This window comes from Dermacentor silvarum, chromosome 4 (genome assembly GCF_013339745.2).
Source record: "Dermacentor silvarum isolate Dsil-2018 chromosome 4, BIME_Dsil_1.4, whole genome shotgun sequence".
NCBI lineage: Eukaryota > Metazoa > Arthropoda > Arachnida > Ixodida > Ixodidae > Dermacentor > Dermacentor silvarum.
In genome coordinates this window covers 2,489,069-2,507,316 of record NC_051157.2, presented here as the reverse complement: position 1 = coordinate 2,507,316, position 18,248 = coordinate 2,489,069, and the positions used below count along the sequence as shown (strand labels likewise).

Below are 18,248 nucleotides of genomic sequence, written 5' to 3'. Positions count from 1 at the left end.
TGCACTCATGTGTCCTTATACAGGTGCCCACAGATGCCACAAGCTGCCTTTGCCTGTTCCGCAAGCTTTATCACTCCAACCACGTGCTGAAGAAACAACTTATCGAGGCCCATCTTTTTATGTTTCATCCCAACCTGGCCCCAGATATAAGGTTGCCGTACCATCCTGCCAAACAAACAGGTACCGTGATCATTTTTTACCCCGCACAAGTGTCGAATGGAACCACCTTGCTGCATCCATTGTTCACATCACAGACACATCTTCATTCAAAACAGCAGTCTACCCCGCCATCGCAAAACATTATTTTTATTGTCTGCATGTTTTTTTTTTGTTTTTTTTACCACTCCTTTCTGTAGTGCCTTAGGGCCTTGAAAGTATGTATAATAAATAAATAGGTAAATAAATTAATAAAAAAATAAATAAATAAAATGACTTACCTGTCTTGGGCTCGATGCTGAAGTGTCCCAAATCATTGCCAGCGACCAGGGAATATGTGATCTGAGCATTGACACCCAAGTCTCGGCTGGTGGCCTTCACACCCACACTGATGGGCGATCCAACAGGGGCTGCTTCCGAGACGGCAGCGGCATATGCCTGCTGCGTAAACTCTGGCGGGCTGTCGTTGACATCCTGTACAGTTACCACGAGGTGCACCCGGGAGGCCAGTGGGGGCTGGCCATGGTCCTGCGCCTGTACTGTCAGGTTGAAGCGGGCACACTCCTCTCGGTCAAGTGGCCGCTCCAGCCGCACTAGCCCCGAGTGTGCACCCACGCTGAAGTGGCTGCCTGCCGATGCTTCGACCAACGAATAACTGAGGCGCCGGTTCGGACCTGCACAGCCACAATGCAGAGCTGCTCTAAGAAGACTGTGGCTGCTGTTGCACGTATTCTCTTCTTGTTTCTTGGCAATCATGCATCTACTCTGAGCAGAAGCCACACATTCTCCTCCAGTTTGTAATTTATTAAGTGCCTAGCTCAACCACCAGTCAAGTGAGCAGGGAAGCTAACCTCTTGCTGTTGTGGAGAAAGAACACATGTGGTCTAGGCCTCATTTTGCTACTTGAGCTAAGGACATGTGTTTTGATTTATTAAGCCCTTACACCACCCAGAGGTCAAAATTTAGTTGTGGTGTTGCAGTTGTGCACGAGTCTACAACGAACACGTAGCCGTGAGAATTTTTCGAAATGGTGCCGTAATAGCAGAGTTACCCACGTTTGATGATCAAAACATGGCCCTAGCTCGTTTTGCTGTTTCCTTCGCTACTCTCCTCGTCCGCTAGTCTCTCCTCCTCGCTGAGTGCTCCTCTAAATGACACATGATATACGTCATTGCCAACGTGGTGTCCATTTCCAGTTAAGGCACGTCCAAGCTAGCGGCTAATATACCGACGGCGAACCGGCCTCCAGTGCCGTAGAACGTCTGCCGTGCGAGAGGTGTCCGAGAGTTCCGCCGGCGCACCGTCCGCAGCACGATCAACTGGCCAATCGACGAGCGCGAAGCTGCGCGACTCCGCCACCGGCGATGAAAGCATTGGCTGCAGCTCAGCTGCAGTGCACGGCTACCGATGAGAGATGACTGGCTCGACTGTGCTCACATCGCAGCTGATGGCACCGCTAATATCAGTGTATTTTTCTTCTTTGTGTACAATTATTGCGAACACCGATAACAACGATAAGAAAATATTGCGGCTTGTGAGCGTCGGTAATTTATTTCGAAGCGCTGTCCGCTTTAGCTTTGAAGGGAACCGGAAAAGGCCTAGCGGCGATATCGGCGCCGTCAAACGATCAGCGGCAGTGAGGCTGCCGCACAAATGAGTCCCGGTCTCATCCTCCCTACGTACGGCAAGGAAATCTCACCATTCGCAAACAAAACCACTGTTGAACGGCGGCCCGCAAATGGCAAACGGCCGGTAACGTGATATCCGCTGTGGCTAGCCGCTGTGGCTGCCGTGCTGGCCCATGCTTATGTGAAGCGTGCTGCTATGAACCCTGTGTTGCGCGCACGTCTAGAAAGGCCAACACTGTCACACTCTGTTCGTGCAGCTAATCAGACCACTAAGCACGACTGGGTTGGATGGAAGGTGAGCAATTTGGCACTTGCATTGTGGGCTGTAAATACTTATTCGCAAAGGCGTACAAGCGAGCAACACGATGAGGAAGAGCAGGGAGCGCGCGTACCTGCTAGCAGACCAACCGAAAGTCGTAGGTCCTTGTTCGACCAATGGGCATCGTAACCGCTGTTAATATCACCAGATGCACCCTGCTGACATCGTGACTAACGCTGGGGATACCGGACAGGCCAGGAGAGCAGGACGGCATTTTTAATTTTTTTTAATTTTGTGGAGCGCCTGCGGCGCGTAGCGCTGCAGCGTTTGGCATCGTTGATCATGACGGCATTTTGAACTCGATGCGCGTTTACTTGAAATGTTCAAAAAATATCTGAGGTGGTTTAGGGGTCCTTTAAGTTAAAGCGAAAGCTTTACTAACCTAGTCGAGCCAAATTCGCCATCGCTAGCAATTTGACCTTCATTTGACCGCAGCTGTGCCGTAGCCTTGGCAACGCATCAAGTGACTCGCCGTGCCGAGCTCCGCTGGCGTCTGACCACCCCACGGATATCGCCCGGCGGGCTGCTTCACTGGAGAGAGTCCAGAATGCCAAGCATGCAAAGCTAGCGTCGGAGACTGAGGAATAGCGAGTCGCTCGGCTCGCAAAACACTTGGACTTGCCGGCTTACAATTTATACCTGGCTTAATGATGAGTGTATACCTAGCTATAACAATTACAGCTAAATCAAAGTTTAACCAAGTGAAACCAAGACTTAACCAGGCTAAACCAAGCTTTCGCTTTGCATATCCAGGGTTAGCTGAGCTAGCCGCAGCCATTCTTACACATTTACCTCCCATTTTCCAGAGTTTGGAACATTGCGTGACAGGAGGAGGTTACAGAAAATAAAAACAAATAAATGGTACACAGCACAAAAGAATTCTAAACGTAAGAAATGGGGCAAAGGTACACAAATTTAGTATTATAATCAACAAAAAACCACCTCTCAGAGAAACATAATCTAAGTTCTAACATCATCGGCAACCCAATTTGAAACCCATGCAAGCAGAGATGCAAATCACTACGTCGGGTCATGCAGTAATCTGCTAAGCCTGATATTTATCTTATTTAAAATATCCTTGTACCAATCCCCCCCTCCCGGGGATCAGGAATCCCGTTTTTTTTTTTTTTTCATATTATATTTTAATGTTAATTCTTTTTTTATTTTACAAGTGCAGACATAGTATATTATGCATGACTGCACAACCATGTCAACTCATATTCCACCTGAACCACGTGTGCAGGCTGCATGAGAAATGTTTGAAACAGAGCTTGTGTCACAAAGAAAACACAGCTGGGTTGCACCTTCAAAGCACACAACCCTGACACAAGCCAGGCTGCCGACAATACGCATTCTGAGTATCTGCTTAAAGAATATTGTGTTCTGTAAACCCTCCATGACAATACCATCTGTCCCATGCTTCTCACACAGTTAAGAAGCTGCATTCGAGGCGTTGCCAACAGTCTGCAACAGTCATGAAACCGAACCTGCATTCGTGATGTCAGAACCAGCATCATCACAGCTGTCATCATCACAAGGTGGCATATGATGGCAATGACAATATGCCCACATTGGGTGGCAGGTGTTTCGGGCATTTATGGCCACTGCACGCTGGAGGCTTTTCCTAATGCAAGAAATTGAATTTCTCTTTCAGTAACACACGAGCACACTTCAAATTCAAATGCTATTTAGTGGCAATATCATCATCATCAACCTATATTTATGTGCACTGAAGGATGAAGGCCTCTGCCTGAGATCTCCAATTACCCCTGTCTTGCGCTAGCTGATTCGAACTGACGCCTGCAAATTTCCTAACTTCATCACCCCACCCAGTTTTCTGCCGTCCTCGACGGCTCTTCCCTTCTCTTGGTATCCATTCTGTAACTCTAATGGTCCACCGATTATCTATCCTGCGCATTACATGGCCTGCCGAGCTCCATTTTTTCCTTTTAATGTCAACTAGAATATCGGCTATCCCCGTTTGCTCTCTCATCCATACCGCTCTCTTCCCGTCTCTTAACGTTAGGCCTAACATGTTTCGTTCCATCACTCTTTGTGCGGTCCCTAACTTGTTCTCGAGCTTCTTTGTTAACCTCCAAGTTTCTGCCCCATATGCTAGCACTGGTAGAATGCAACGATTGCACACTTTACTTTTCAAGGACAGTGGTAAGCTCCCAGTCAGGATTTGGTAATGCTTACCGTATGCACTCCAACCCAATTTTATTCTTCTGTAAATTTCCTTCTCATGATCAGGGTCCCCTGTGAGTAATTGACCTAGATAAACGTACTCGTTTACAGACTCTAGAGGCTGACTGACGATCCTGAATGCTTGTTCCATTGCCAGGCTATTGAACATAGAGACAATATACTGCTGAACAATTGTTTTAAAGTGAAAATTCAAACAAAATTCAGACTATGATTCATTATTTTAATTAAGATTATTAGTGTTTCACTAGGAAGAAATTTGAATTTTTTTTTTTTATGAGGAAAAAACCTTTCAAAATGTCTCAGACTGGAAATACCTTCCTTGTATTAATCCTTGAAGCATGGAAACACACAAAGCAGTATACGTAGATGTGGCAACACTGACAGATAAGCTCTGTGACGCCATCTGTTGTATAAAAACAAAACTTCACATACAATTTTAGTTTTTACCCACTGTGGTTGCTTAGTGGCTATGGTGATAGGCTGCTATGCACAAGGTCATGGGATCGAATCCTGGCTACAGCAGCCACATTTCAATGGGGGTGAAAAGCGAGAACTCCAGTGTACCTAGATTTAGGTGCCCATTAAAGAACCTCAGGTGGACCCCACTACGGTGTGCCTCGTAATACGATTGTGGTTTTGGCATGTAAAAGCTCATAATTCATTTAAAATTTTAACAAACTTTTGTTTAGATGACACAACCAGTCTACAAATGCTTCACGTTTGTATATTATCTAAAGAAAGGCAAGGAGTGTGCAAAAATTCGGCAGAGCTACGTATAGCTGCTTACGTGTGGGAATGCAAACGCATTATAGTCCCTTTGGTGAAATGTTTTTTTCTGCGCATTCCTTGCCTGCGCAAGCTCTCACCTGCATTCTAACTGTGCCTCGGTAAGCCCAAATCAAAACGCGCCAAGCGCCTCATCGCGCTTGCTTGCCCACGAGGAGTTCATAACTCTAAGGACCGCTCAATGGCGTTCAATTGCACATTAATGCTTTTTATTTTATACACTCATGACGTGGCGCCATCTCCTCCCCATATACTGTGTTGTCACGTGCCCAATGACGCACGCACTAGGCCACACCTTAGGTCCCGCTGCGACACGACTTGTGCAATGACGCCAAGCATCAGGCACAGCTTTAGTCAGCTAGAACAGTGGAGCTGCGATGGCGTAGGGGAAGCGTGCTTGTCTCACACCCCAGAGGCCCGGGCTGAAAATTACCAAATTTTCCAATTTACGAATTCACTCAAGTTCACCAAATTTTATTTTCAAAGCCATTGATTTACTTTGTTTACAGGAACCTCACCGAGAAATTTGACATCAATCTGAGTATTTTTGACGTGTTTTTACTCTTTGAGCCATCGGCCTTTTTTCGCAGCATCGCTCGGCGACACCGCCGATTTTGCCGTATTTTTGCGTAAAGGGGCATATAATGCTTTTACATTAAAAGTGTACCTTGGCTTTGCTCGAGGTAGGGATGTGCATTAGCACCTAGACCAGTATACTCAGGCACAGCATTTTAAGGGTTAATTAAAAAAGGTCATTCAAAACATGAGTTACTTTACATACTAATCGAACAGCGTAGTGGTGGTGAAGTGGTTATCAAGCCTGAGGTCACCATCCAGCTTCTGACTGTAGCGAAATGGCTCTGGAAATGCCAAATATCACACGAAAGGAACCATAGAGTGGACGGCATGTCCTACACATTGATACTAAACAGCTGTCTGACAACAATGGACGTCAAGTGCAAATAAATTTCTATTCTATGAAGGTGCCTGTTCTTTTCATTACAATCCCATCCCTCACTCACCAAGGTCGCGATCCATGGCATGCACCTGGGCAACCAGGCGGCCAGCCGGCGTGTCCTCGGGCAAGGCCACCTCATAGGTGCTCTGGCTGAACACTGGCGGGTTGTCATTCACATCGCTCAAAAGCAGCTCCACACTGCTGTTGCAGTGCCACTCCCAGTGAGCCACATCACGAACGTGAGCCACAAGTGAGTAGTGTGGCCGCTGTTCCCGGTCCAGTGGTCGCGCTGTGTGCAGCACACCTGCATTTGTGGTTTTGTCACCTTCTACTCGCTTGGGAGCCGGAGAGTTGCGTACATGCGCTACTCTCAATGGAGGAGACACGACTGGCAGCACAGCAAACAAGGACTTAATAGGTACACAGATGGTAAAAGCACAAAGCACACCAAACTAGAACCATAATTCATCAAAAAATGTTCACTCGAACTTAAACGCAAAGCTTAGACTAAATACAACACTACCGGCAAATATTCTGTCTCGGTTTCGGAGCCTAACTCGGCCTTAAAGTCTCTCAGTCAGTCCTAGCACTGACTCTTCAAGGTCTGGCCACCCTGGCCCCGGCCTAACTGCGTCGCAAAGCAGAAACGTGGGCTCTTACAGACCGTCGTCTTGAAGTTCTTGTTGAATCCGCGTCGGGCTCGTCCAAAGCGTTGAGGGTGCCATAGGTGCCGACGCCTCGCGGTTCCGTCGACCTGGCCGAGTACGTGGCTGGTGCCCCGGTAGCCGCCGCTGACGTGTCACTCTCCTGGTTAGGCCTCGCGTCTTGTTCGTTCGGGTTGTCGCTGATGCCGTAAATTGCCGACGATTCACGGTTCCGTTGACCTGGCCGAGTAAGTGGCCCCGGTAGCCGCCGCTGACGTGTCACTCTCTGGGTTAGGCCTCGCGTCTTGTTCGTTCGGGTTGTCGCTGATGCCGTAAATTGCCGATGACTCGCGGTTCCGTTGACCTGGCCGAGTGCGTGGCTGGAGCTCCGGTAGCCGCCGCTGACGTGTCACTTGCCTAATAAATTGTTCTTCGCCCTCCGACGATCTGCGAGGCGGTCCGGTAGCACGGTGATTTGTCGGTTGAACGGGCTTGGCCGAGGAAGAGGGATTCACGAGAAGAAGACTGAAACCACCGTTAGCAGCAGAGGCCGGTCCCAGCAGCTTCGTCCAGACGTCTCCGAGGACTACAGCTACGCCTGGGCCTTGCCAGCCTCACGAATTCCTGGCCGGGTCCTCCGCTCTCCTGTCGTCAGAGCATGGCTGACGAGGCGACCTTCCAGCTCAAGAGCCACGTCGATAATACTGTTCCGTCGCTTCTCCCTCGCGGATTACACCTTGGCTCGCGTGCCTCGAGCGCTCGCGCCGTTCGGAACGCTCCGCGAACTTCTTCGTCCTCTTTTCTCGCCACGGGCGACCTCTACCATGTGACAGGTTTGCAAGGCAAGCTGGCACATGCTGAGCTGCATTCACAGCACAGAAGCTCCCCTGAATAACATCATCTTGTGCCCCGTTTACTGCCTCAGTAGCGTACAAGACCCTCTTATTTCAGAGCTCTATTCGGCAAATTCAACATATTGACTGACCACCATTACAAATGGGAAACATTCTAGCGCACATGGAAAAAGTCAATGTGGTGTCAGCATATAGTAATTACACACAAGCACCAGCCCAGTAACTATGGCTAGCTTAGTAAAGTGTGCCAGTTCAAGTAGCATGTGATAGTCAACTTTCTTGTAATCTCTCCCTACTTCTGCGCAAGTAATACTGTTCATCATCATCATCAGCCTATATTTATGTACACTGCAAGACGAAGGCCTCTCCCTGCTATCTCCAATTACCCCTGTCTTGCGCTAGCCGATTCCAACTTGCGCCTGCAAATTTACAAACTTCATCACCTCACCTAGTTTTCTGCCGTCCTCGACTGCGCTTCCCTTCTCTTGGTATCCATTCTGTAACTCTGATGGTCCACCACTTATCCATTCTATGCATTACATTGTCTGGCCAGCTCAATTCTTTTCTCTTAATATCAATTACAATATCAGCTATCCTCATTTGCACTCTCATCCACACCGCTCTCTTCCCGTCTCTTAACGTTAGGCCTACAATTTTTCGTTAATATACTGTTCAATACACTATAAGACGCACCAGATCAGAAGTTAACACAGCACGAGGGAAGCTGGGATTTGGTGAGCAAAATAACCTACAGTTAGAAGTAAAGCCCCTGAATGCTGTCAATTCTCGGTAAACTCGACAGCTTCCCTAGCAAAAATTCTAATAGAAGTTTGTATTAGTTGTATTTGTTTTGTATTAGACTAACAAAAATTTAATAGAAGTTTGTATTGGTCTAATACAGCTTAGTATTAGTTGTATCAGTTTTGTATTAGACCAATAGAAATTTCTATTAGTCGTACTGATTTACCTATAAGACCAATAGGCCCTGTGTATTAGAATTATTAGTTTTATGCAAACAGTGTTGCGTGTCTACTAGTATCTCTATTAGACTAATAAGTCCTATTGGCCTTATAGAGATTGTTGCTTGTCTGATTGTTGCTGGTCTGATGTATTGCTGGATTCCACAGCTCGTGTTTGCTGGTGAAAGTTGATGAAAAAAATAGACTAGCGGACCGCTTGCTTGCATGGAGAGGTGTTTCTATTTAATCACTGAATAATTAAAAATCCTGCTGTACAAATGTGCAGCAGACTGCGTTTGCACGTTTGCATTAGTGTCAGCGCACTATGCTAGTGAAACTGCATCTCTCGGTGACATACACAAAAGCGACATGCGCCTACATGGTCTTGCCAATTTTGCTTCACTGACTCTCGTCGTCGCGATGAGTCGTTGAGGAAACAGCTAGTGTTTACAGCACAGCGAATACTTCCCCACGAAAAAGGATCGTAATGTTAAAGAGAATAATTTATGGCATTTCATCAGCACCATGTGAGGGGCAGCAAATAAATTAGCCAAATTTTACAAGAGATGTAATGCGTCCTGTGATCATAGCACAAGTAGGCACAGACAATAATGTGTACTAGTTCTTCCTAAACACAGTGCTGCCACTGACGAACTGAGATTTGGAGCAATTTTTGGAGCAGCAAAATCCTAATTTTGGAGCAGTTTGTAGCATCCAGATGCAGATTTCGGAGCACTTTGGAGCTAATAAATGCCAGACGCTGGACACGTCCTAAGCTATTTCAAACACGTAAAATTGACAAGCGTTATTCCAGAAAGTATTTGCTTGCTGTAAAAGAATGTTACTGTGTCTTTAAATACATGAGCGTGAATTTAATTTATATGAAGACAACAAACCTGTTCACACAGTGCGCTGTAATTAGTTTATTTCAAGTTTAGTGAAGCTGCTCAGATGTTAGCCTTTTACATCGTATGATTTTTTTCATTGGCAGCTGACACATTGTTATGTTTTCAGCAAGTCTCTAGCATCAGTCAGAAACACCTGGCCAGACAATGTCATCAATGCTTTTCTGAGTCAGGCCAGCCTTGATGAGCACCTCGTAACGCTCAGTCATTGCTTCAAACGACACCAGGTACTTTTAACGTACCTGGTATTTAACGCAGGTATTTTAACGGTCTGTTTTTCCTCGTAAAGCTGAAGCCTCTATTCAGCAATTGGCCGATTCACAACTGGTGTCGACCGATTATTTCGACACCAGCAAATCAAACATGCTCGATTATCCGGACTACTTTGAGGCACCATCACTGGCCCATAAAACCCGCCCAGGTGGCTCAGTCAGCTAAGGCGTTGTGCTGCTGAGCACGAGATCGCGGGATCGAATCCCGGCCACGGCGGCCGCATTTCCATGGAGGCGAAATGCAAAAATGCCCGTGTGCTTGCATTGCAGTGCACGTTAAAGAACCACAGGTGGTCAAAATTAATCCGAAGCCCTCCACTACGGCATGCCTCATAATCAGAACTGATTTTGGCACGTAAAACCTCAGAAAGAAGAACTGGCCCATAAATTTTAAGTATAAGTACAACCGAAATTTTGGACACCTTAAGGTACGCCATTCTATATAATTTGGACTTTGCTTGCACGACTGCGTGCTAATTTGACCGTCGAGTTAAGCAGAAATCACAATATTTTGGCGTTGATACGTCGCTGGCATCGCCGCAGCATGGTGGTCAGCCATGTTGCCGACACCTCCTGGAAACCAAAATTAGCGAAGCCTAGTTAATCCAGCACCGACCGCGCCCAAACCGTCGCGCAAGCGAACTCCGGCAAGCCGTTAGGGAGTGTATTCGAGTTGGCTCCACGCGTCCACCGGTTATTCATTGGCGTGTCAACTAGCGACACGGTCGCGGCGACTTAAGTTGTTGCGGTGCCGACCACACCCCCGATGTCACTGCCGACAAGGGCAGTGACTGTCTCCAAAAAAATAAAAATAAAAAAAAAATGTCGTCAATCGGCTAGGATAGCGCAGTCGACTCCTGCGTGGCGATTTTGTAGCCATGCATTCTGCTCGATTCTATATGCCGCCCTTATCATCCACCGTCTTCTGCCGGCTGATACCATATAACGCAGCCGGAGCGCCGCTCTTATACCACTGACGAAGCGCAAGGAGCGGCAGCGGGAAAGGTATCACTACAAAATCGTGGTCCTGTTGCCAAAGGTTGAAGATTCGGTGCATTCATTAATTGCACTTTTGTCTATTTGTGGTGACAGCATAACAATGGTAGAGATACGGACTGACCAGATCGTAGGCAAGTGTACGTGCACACAGGACCGCGTTGACAAACTTCGGCTTTATTTTTGGACAATCCCTTTCCGGGATACTTTCACTTTCGCGACATCACGTCGACGGATGACAGCGTTCCTGGCACACTAGCAAGTATGCCAACGCTGACGCTAGTGACGCGAAAGTGAACGTATCCCCGAAAGTGTTCAACCAAGAATAATGTCTTTTTTAGCCACTGCCGGAATAAATTCAGTTATTTTCTTGCGAATTTGGATATTTCCGGCTCCCAATTATTTGTATTTTTAGGCGGTTCCCATCAAGCCCAAATTATCAGCCGCCGTTCGATTTATCAAGCCGCTTTAGTCATGCGCGGTACACACATCTGCTGGCCACTGCGGCCACACATGTAATGCGCAGGCGCTAATTTTGGCGCACTTCGGCGCAAAATCGTGTAGTTTTATCAGAATGGCGCAGGAAATCTCGTATGGCGCAATCTGGCGCATTTGGCGCAAGAGTGGGAGCACTGTAAACAGCGCACTGAAGAGCCACAGTATAATAAAAGGGTATAGCTAATCAGCATAAATGGCATTCTTTTTTGAGACCACAGAACGTGACATCAGGCACTCACCAGCCGAATGCAAACTCCCTGTGATGGGCTCTACAGTACTAACATGGGTACCAACCACCATAGGTTTAGCCGAGGGCCACATCAGCCATCTGGTGTGTGTCATGAGTGACAGGGCTAAGCACGTGTGGCAAAAATAGACGTGAGGAAGACGACACCGCCGGTTGGCAGAACGAAGTGGGAGCATGAGTGCTTTAACAGCTTTGCTGGACACCCACTTTCGCAGGGCCGGGATGGTGAGCTCTTTTTCTTTCTAAGACTCTTAAGAAAACTCTATTGAATTGTGGTGTGTAGTATGAAACTTGCAGGGTGTTTGGGTTTTACTGTTAATTGTAGTTATATGTTTTAACACGAAAGTGTTTTATGCCGGGGTCCACCAAGACTTCACTGACGTATTTCCGTCACGGAAATACGTCATAGAACATAATACAAAGAAAGAAACCAGAAGAAAAAGTTCCACAAACATGCAAAATTTGGAAATCGAACCCACGACCTCTCGGTCCGCGACGATAGATCGCCGAGCGTTTAACCCATTGCGCCACAAACGCATTTGCAGAGAGCTACACAGACGCGCCTTATATATCTAACACTCCTCCGTGTACCCGCGCTCTTGCTCGGGGCGGTGCTGCCGCCTACGAGCAGAAAAGAGAAGTACTGCATTATGACACTAACGCGCACCAACAGTGAACGCTTCGGTGGTCTCAGCACTACGACGCCTCGATGCCAGCATTCGAAGGGACGCTGGCATCAAGAAGCACTACCAACGCCACTTAGGTGGCGTTCACCGTACTCAGCACAGCGGAGCGTGGCCTCCGCAATTAGCTCTGAAAATGTTTCTGAAGTTGATCGCGGAGGCTGCAATTACGACGCGCTGTACGCGCTGATTTGACTCGGTGACGATTCAGTTACGTGCTTTGTCTTGCGCATTGTATTAGTGTGTCAGTTACGTGCTTCGTCTTTCGCGTTGTGCTAGCGTGTGCAGCGTAGTGCAGATTCCATATGCACGACGGTTGCTCATGGTCATCGACGTTGGTAGTCGTGATGGAGGAGACGTGCCACCAGGCGTCAGCGTGGGTGCATCAACGCCTAAGGGCGCTTTAGCCACAAAACACCAATAGACATTATATATCAATGTGCAATAAACATTACACTACTTCTGTGAAGACACGTTTCACTTTCGTGTTCTATACCGATTCCTATATAAGAGGGATCAACCACATTTTTTCTATTGTAATATGTATTTTTGTGCACTGTTTGCTAATGCAAAAACTTTTTGATCCACAAGTTCCTGTGTACTGTATTTCATGTAAAGACTATGAGAACAGTTTGTGGGGTCTTGAATCTCAATGAGTACCAATCACGGCAGCTTCTTGCATAGCGGGTAATCTAGCGTGCTCCTGCACATGCGCACTCAGCCTGCAAAAGGGTGCCAAGCACAAGTTAACGGAAAGAGGTTTATTCGTCCCCAGCAATATCAACACTGCAGAACACCTGGTTCCGGGGCAGCGGGGGTAGCAAGGAGGCTCCCGCACCAAAGCTAAAATACGGAAAAGAGTGCCGCTAGCATGTCGCTGTAGGAAAATAGCTCCCCGCGCCACGTCTCTAAGGAAAAAGTGTCCCCGCGGCAAATCTGCGCACTCTCGGGATAGCCAATGGGCCTAGTCGTAAGAGCTAGGGCGATCTCCATCGGCTTGGGCCTCCGATAAGTGCGACTCAGTGTAGCATGACCATGCATGAGCACTCGGCACCCCTCTTTCGCTTGGCATTCAGACATGAAGCAACACAAGGTACGCACTCACCATAGGTGCGAGGCACTGCAGACAAGCTCAAGCCCACACGATGTCCAAACAAAGGAGTCGGCGGACGAGAAGAAAAATGTGTGTGTACCCAGTGCTGTCTTAAGAAGGTCTCTCTCACACTCGCTCTGCCAATTGCCCCGGTCCTGCCTGCAGCGCGAAGCACCACCAACGCAAAATGGCCTGTGGAAAAATTCCCTCCCAACAACCACCACAGCTGGAAAAGTAGAGGCGTGAGTCGATAGAATAGGCGAATGCTTGCACAAAGGCGCAAGGGCACACCTCATTACCCGCAAGTACGAAGGCTCCCTGCAACCATGCTGCATACTCTCGCAGTGACCTGGCCACTAGGGCAATTTTTGTCAGCCTTCAATGAGTGTGATCCATCACAAGCATTAGTCACTGAAAAGGAGTCAGCAATTTCTATCAGCCTTCAATGAATGTGATCTAGCACAAGCATTAGTCACTGCAGAGGAGTCAGCAATTTCCAAAGGGGCCGTCATACGAGAGGATGCACCTGCACCGTGCCAAATTCTCTCCACTTGCTCCAGCACTGCCGGCAAGGCGAGGGGGCGATTCTCATTAATTATCCACAGGGACTTTCAAGGTGGATAAGTGACAGATGGGGTATCACTCTGTTCTGTCCCGAGAGGAAAGGGGCAGAAACAATAGGTAAACATGCCTGCAAAGGTGACAGGGCGTGCCACAATCCTCAGATGCGCATAAGCAGCTTTAAATGAGAAGAACAAGACTTTTTCTATGATTAAGTAACATCCTAACATCCCTGAAAGCCATGCATAAGCAAAACAACACTAAAGAAGCAACAACCTTACCACTGCTGGCATCTAAAACCAAGTCTTCTGATCCTTGGCCTGACAGGTAAAAGTGGAGTTGAGCATGGCTGCTATCATCCGCATCCGTGGCTTCAACCGTCAGGATGGCAGTGCCCACTGCAATGCTCTCCGAAACAAGCTCCGTGTACTTGGACTGCACGACAAACACAGTCACATAATCAATCCCATGCTGCAAATGGAAGCAGAAAACTGTGGATGTTAACAAGACATCTAAACTAAAATGTCTGGACGTGTTCATTTTATATGTAAATATCAAAAGCTTTTGACAGGGTGCCTCATAAGCTCTTACGAGAAAAACTTTCTATGCTTGGAATCTAAAATAGCCTATTCAGATGGATTGAACAGTTCCTATCCGGGTGCACACTGCTACAAACAACCAATGCTCACCTCTTACCAATGTGACCTCAGGACGCCTGTCTGTCCACTTTATTATTTCTAATCTATGTGAACCCCTTACCTACAAGTGTACATTGTAAACTACGACTTTTAGCAGATGAATGCATGATTACAACACTTAACTCCACTGATGATGTCCTTTGCCTGCAGCGCAATCTTGATACCATCTTGTCATGGTGCGAAAAATGGCAACATGTCTCTTAACTTACAAAAATGCAGATCTATGTATTTTATCTCTAAACACAGTCCCCTCCAGTCTACTTATCACATTACCTCTGCCAACATCAGCACCACTTCATCTTACAAGTACCTTGGTCTACATGTGACGTCGTCGCATTCATGGGTAACACAAATTGAAAGTATTCATTGCATAGCGGTGCGCTAGCTCAGGTATCTACAAAGAAAGTTCAAAAACACATTTCCAGAAGTAATGCATTTAGCATATGTGACATTCATCCGTCCTCAACTTCAATTTGCTTAAGTTATCTGGCGTTCTTTTAACGATTACCTAGCTGCACCACTGGAATCCGTTCAAAATAGAACCACCTGCTTCATCTCCTCATGATATTTACGGTACACTAGTGCCACTTCCTTGAAGCAAAGAATCAGTCTACCAAAACTGAATTCATGCCCCATCACATCGCGCCTTTGTTTGTTTCACTCCTTCTTCAACAATCCACGCTCAAGGCACCACCTGCTTAAACCACCATTCCTCTCACATAAGTCACAACTCTGCCATAGCACATTTACCTGACCGCATCACTTCATTTTCCCTGATGCAATCGTTTTTTGGAGTGTGCTCCCTGACCACTTCGTTACCTGTACAGACCACAAAAAATTTCATGAATGCCTAACGAATCATTTGCAATAACTTCTTGTTCCCAGTTTTCATCGTTTGGAATTCATTACAACCAGTCTCAATAGTCTACCGTACTTGACTGTAGGTCGAACACAAATATAGGTAGACCCCTGTATATTGAACTCGCCGAGAAGTTCAAAAAATATCATTCGAGTGTAGGTTGACCCCTATCTTTCTAGAAAAACAAAAAGCTTTGAATGTGACATACTTGGGTCATTCCACGCCAAACGTCCCACACATTGAGCTCGACCCTCTCTAATTTTATTTCCCAAAATTGTGGTAAATCATTTCGGTGCACTATTTGACCTCGTAGATTATTTCTGCAAGAAAAAATATTTTTATCTCTTACAGCGATTTGAATGTTGTTGCGTGTGCAAAACCTAGGTTGCAAAAAAAGCACCTGCAAAAATAAAATACTACATGGACCGCCTTAAAATGCAGTTGGTTGCTAGAAAAGTAATTTCGCTTCCTTTTGCTCTCCCATTAGCGGCCGCTACTTTGTCTCACAATGTGCTTTGTGATAAATCAATTCTGAGATTCTTCGACAATTTCAACCATTTGTATCTACAAGATCTACAGACACTATACAACTGCATCATGCGGCTGGATAGTTGGCAGTAAGTATGCCAAAGAATTCAAGTTGATGGGCAAGTAGTTCCAAAGTGGAAGAGGCGCAAACATAGAAAATGTGAAAAATGCCTCATGTTCAGACATGTAGATTGGTGATGCAGTCCAAGTAAAAATGCTTGCTTGAATTCATTTGGAAGGGTGTACAAAAGAGATTTAATTCTGAACGTTTCATCAAAGTAATCCTTGTTTTAGGCAAGAAAACAATTTTTTTTTTCTTTTTATGTTGAGCGGCCACCGCCTCCCTGCGCGCCGGCCCGAAAGTCCGTGTAAGGGGTGAGATGGCGTGAGGCGTAGCAGTGCTTATATGCATTTGTGGTGCTTTTACAGGTATGACGCCGATATACAACGCAGGGTACTCGATGCAGGTAATTTTGTAGACAATGCCCTGTGCCTTTTCGACAGGAAAGTGGTCTTTTGGACGAGGGAGAAGGCTACCGACCGTAGAGAGAGGCCTGTGAGCCCCTGCCCCTTGCAGCACACGGGCTCATGTCTCGGTGGTATCGAGACACGCTGCTGTTTCCTGGCTGGTGCAGCAGCCGCCACCTTCCGTTCATTTCGACGGCGGAAGGTGCAGTAAATCAATGACTTTGGGTAACCATTCATCCCAAGGTCACGAATTACTGTGTTCTTTTCTCCCTTATGGTGGTGCGGAGAAGAGCAAGTTCTTTCAGCCCTCTTGATGAGGCTTCAGACTACATAAAACTTCTGGCAGGTGAGGTGATTAGAATTAAAGTGAAGATATCTTCCTGTTTGTGTTGGCTTTTTGAATACAGAAAAGGAAAGGTGCAGTCACTCACTTTTCACAAAGACATCTAAGAAAGGGAGAGAACCAGAATTTTCGTGTTCCTCTGTAAACCATGGCGAGTGCAGCGACTCTGACCGATATTTCAGCACCCATAACAGTTCCACTAGTCTGTTTGTAGAACAGTATTGTATTTTTGCTGTGTTTGTTCGAAACCTAGGCAACATTCAAATCGCTGCAAGAGAAAGAAAAAAAAATGTCTTGCAAAAATAGTCTACAAAATCGAATAGCGCACAAAAATTATTGACCACAATTTTTGGGAATACAATCGGAGAGGGCAAAGCGCAATGAATGTCTGGGATGTTTGGCGTGGAATGACCCACCTTTATTTACCATAAGTTCGGCTAATAAATCTCGCTAGTCAATGCCACCAAGCTGCGGTACTCATCGGAACTACCAGAGAAAACGTCCTCATCAGATGCTTTGCAGGCGCCTTTGGCACCATAAATGGCGGCATCCTTGGTGCCGCCATTCAGTGCGCTGGGTATGCACTGTTTCTTAAAGCCCGTCTAAGAAACCTCGAGACTGGCTTTACGGCAGGCACAACGTAGGAACTCCATTAGCTCCGTACTTTTGCGAGCTTTGCTCACAGGTATAGGTCGAGATTCTTTGGTCACGAATATAGCTCGTTTTTGGGAAACATTTTTGAAAAAAGAAAAGCCTGACCTATAATCAAATAAGTACAGTACCTATGTCAACTAAGGTTGCCAATGATCCCAAATTTAGCGGGACAGTCCCGACATTTGATTAAATGTTTCATGTCCTGACTTGATCCCGTCAGGACTGCCACAAGTCTCGGCTTTTGCTTTTTTTTATCTACTGCATAACAAAAATACACGACATTTTCTGTTTATAATGCCTGATAGGTAGTTCGCACTTTTTTGTGTTCAGTTGCATTGTCATAAGCATGAAGACCGTTTCGTTTTTTTTTTTTTTTTTCGTGCTTCTAGTTTGGTAGGAGGCCCTGGCCATTTGCAGTGCCTCTATCGGTATTGCTAGCCAAGTTAGTCAGGTAACTATAGTGCACCTAGCTTGCTGTATATTGCGACACGGATATCTAAAAGAAATTGTTCAGCTTTGTTGCACGTACAGACTGGCAGCAACACAGACAAGGCTGCACTGACAAGGTTGGTCGTCGCCAGTGGCTCTTGCACTTCGTCCACTCGAAAGTTGGCAATTGTAATGTCAACCCTTTTACCTTGTGCATTTTTTCATTTATGTGTGCCGTGTTGCTTCCTTACTTTCCAAATTTTTTTTTATTTACCTGTTTCAAGTTGTAAAAAATCAGCATTCCTTTTTTTTTTTTTGTGGTTAGTCGCTTTATACGTGTTTATTTTTTTAATGCGTAAGCATTTCTATGCCTACCTATCGAGGAAACCTGTCCATCCGTCACATAAGATTAATGAAACGGTTCATGCTGCTAACGCCACCTGACGGTGGGGGTTACACGGGCGCAAAAGGGAGAAGGCTGTTCCTCTTCGGGTAGGGATCG

General features: G+C 46.4%; 1 protein-coding gene across 6 annotated transcripts in view; it reads right to left on the bottom strand.

Moving 5' to 3' along the window:
• The window catches only part of LOC119448018 (fat-like cadherin-related tumor suppressor homolog), a 653,800-nt gene that overhangs the window by 295,851 nt on the left and 339,701 nt on the right, over positions 1–18,248 (bottom strand). For all 6 annotated transcript variants that reach the window (XM_049666727.1, XM_049666730.1, XM_049666726.1 and 3 more), the window contains 3 exons: positions 14,049–14,202; positions 6,120–6,359; positions 438–830 (listed from right to left, as the gene is read on the bottom strand). In XM_049666727.1, the coding sequence (XP_049522684.1) occupies positions 438–830; positions 6,120–6,359; positions 14,049–14,202 (787 nt within the window). The remainder of the gene's footprint in view (positions 1–437; positions 831–6,119; positions 6,360–14,048; positions 14,203–18,248) is intronic.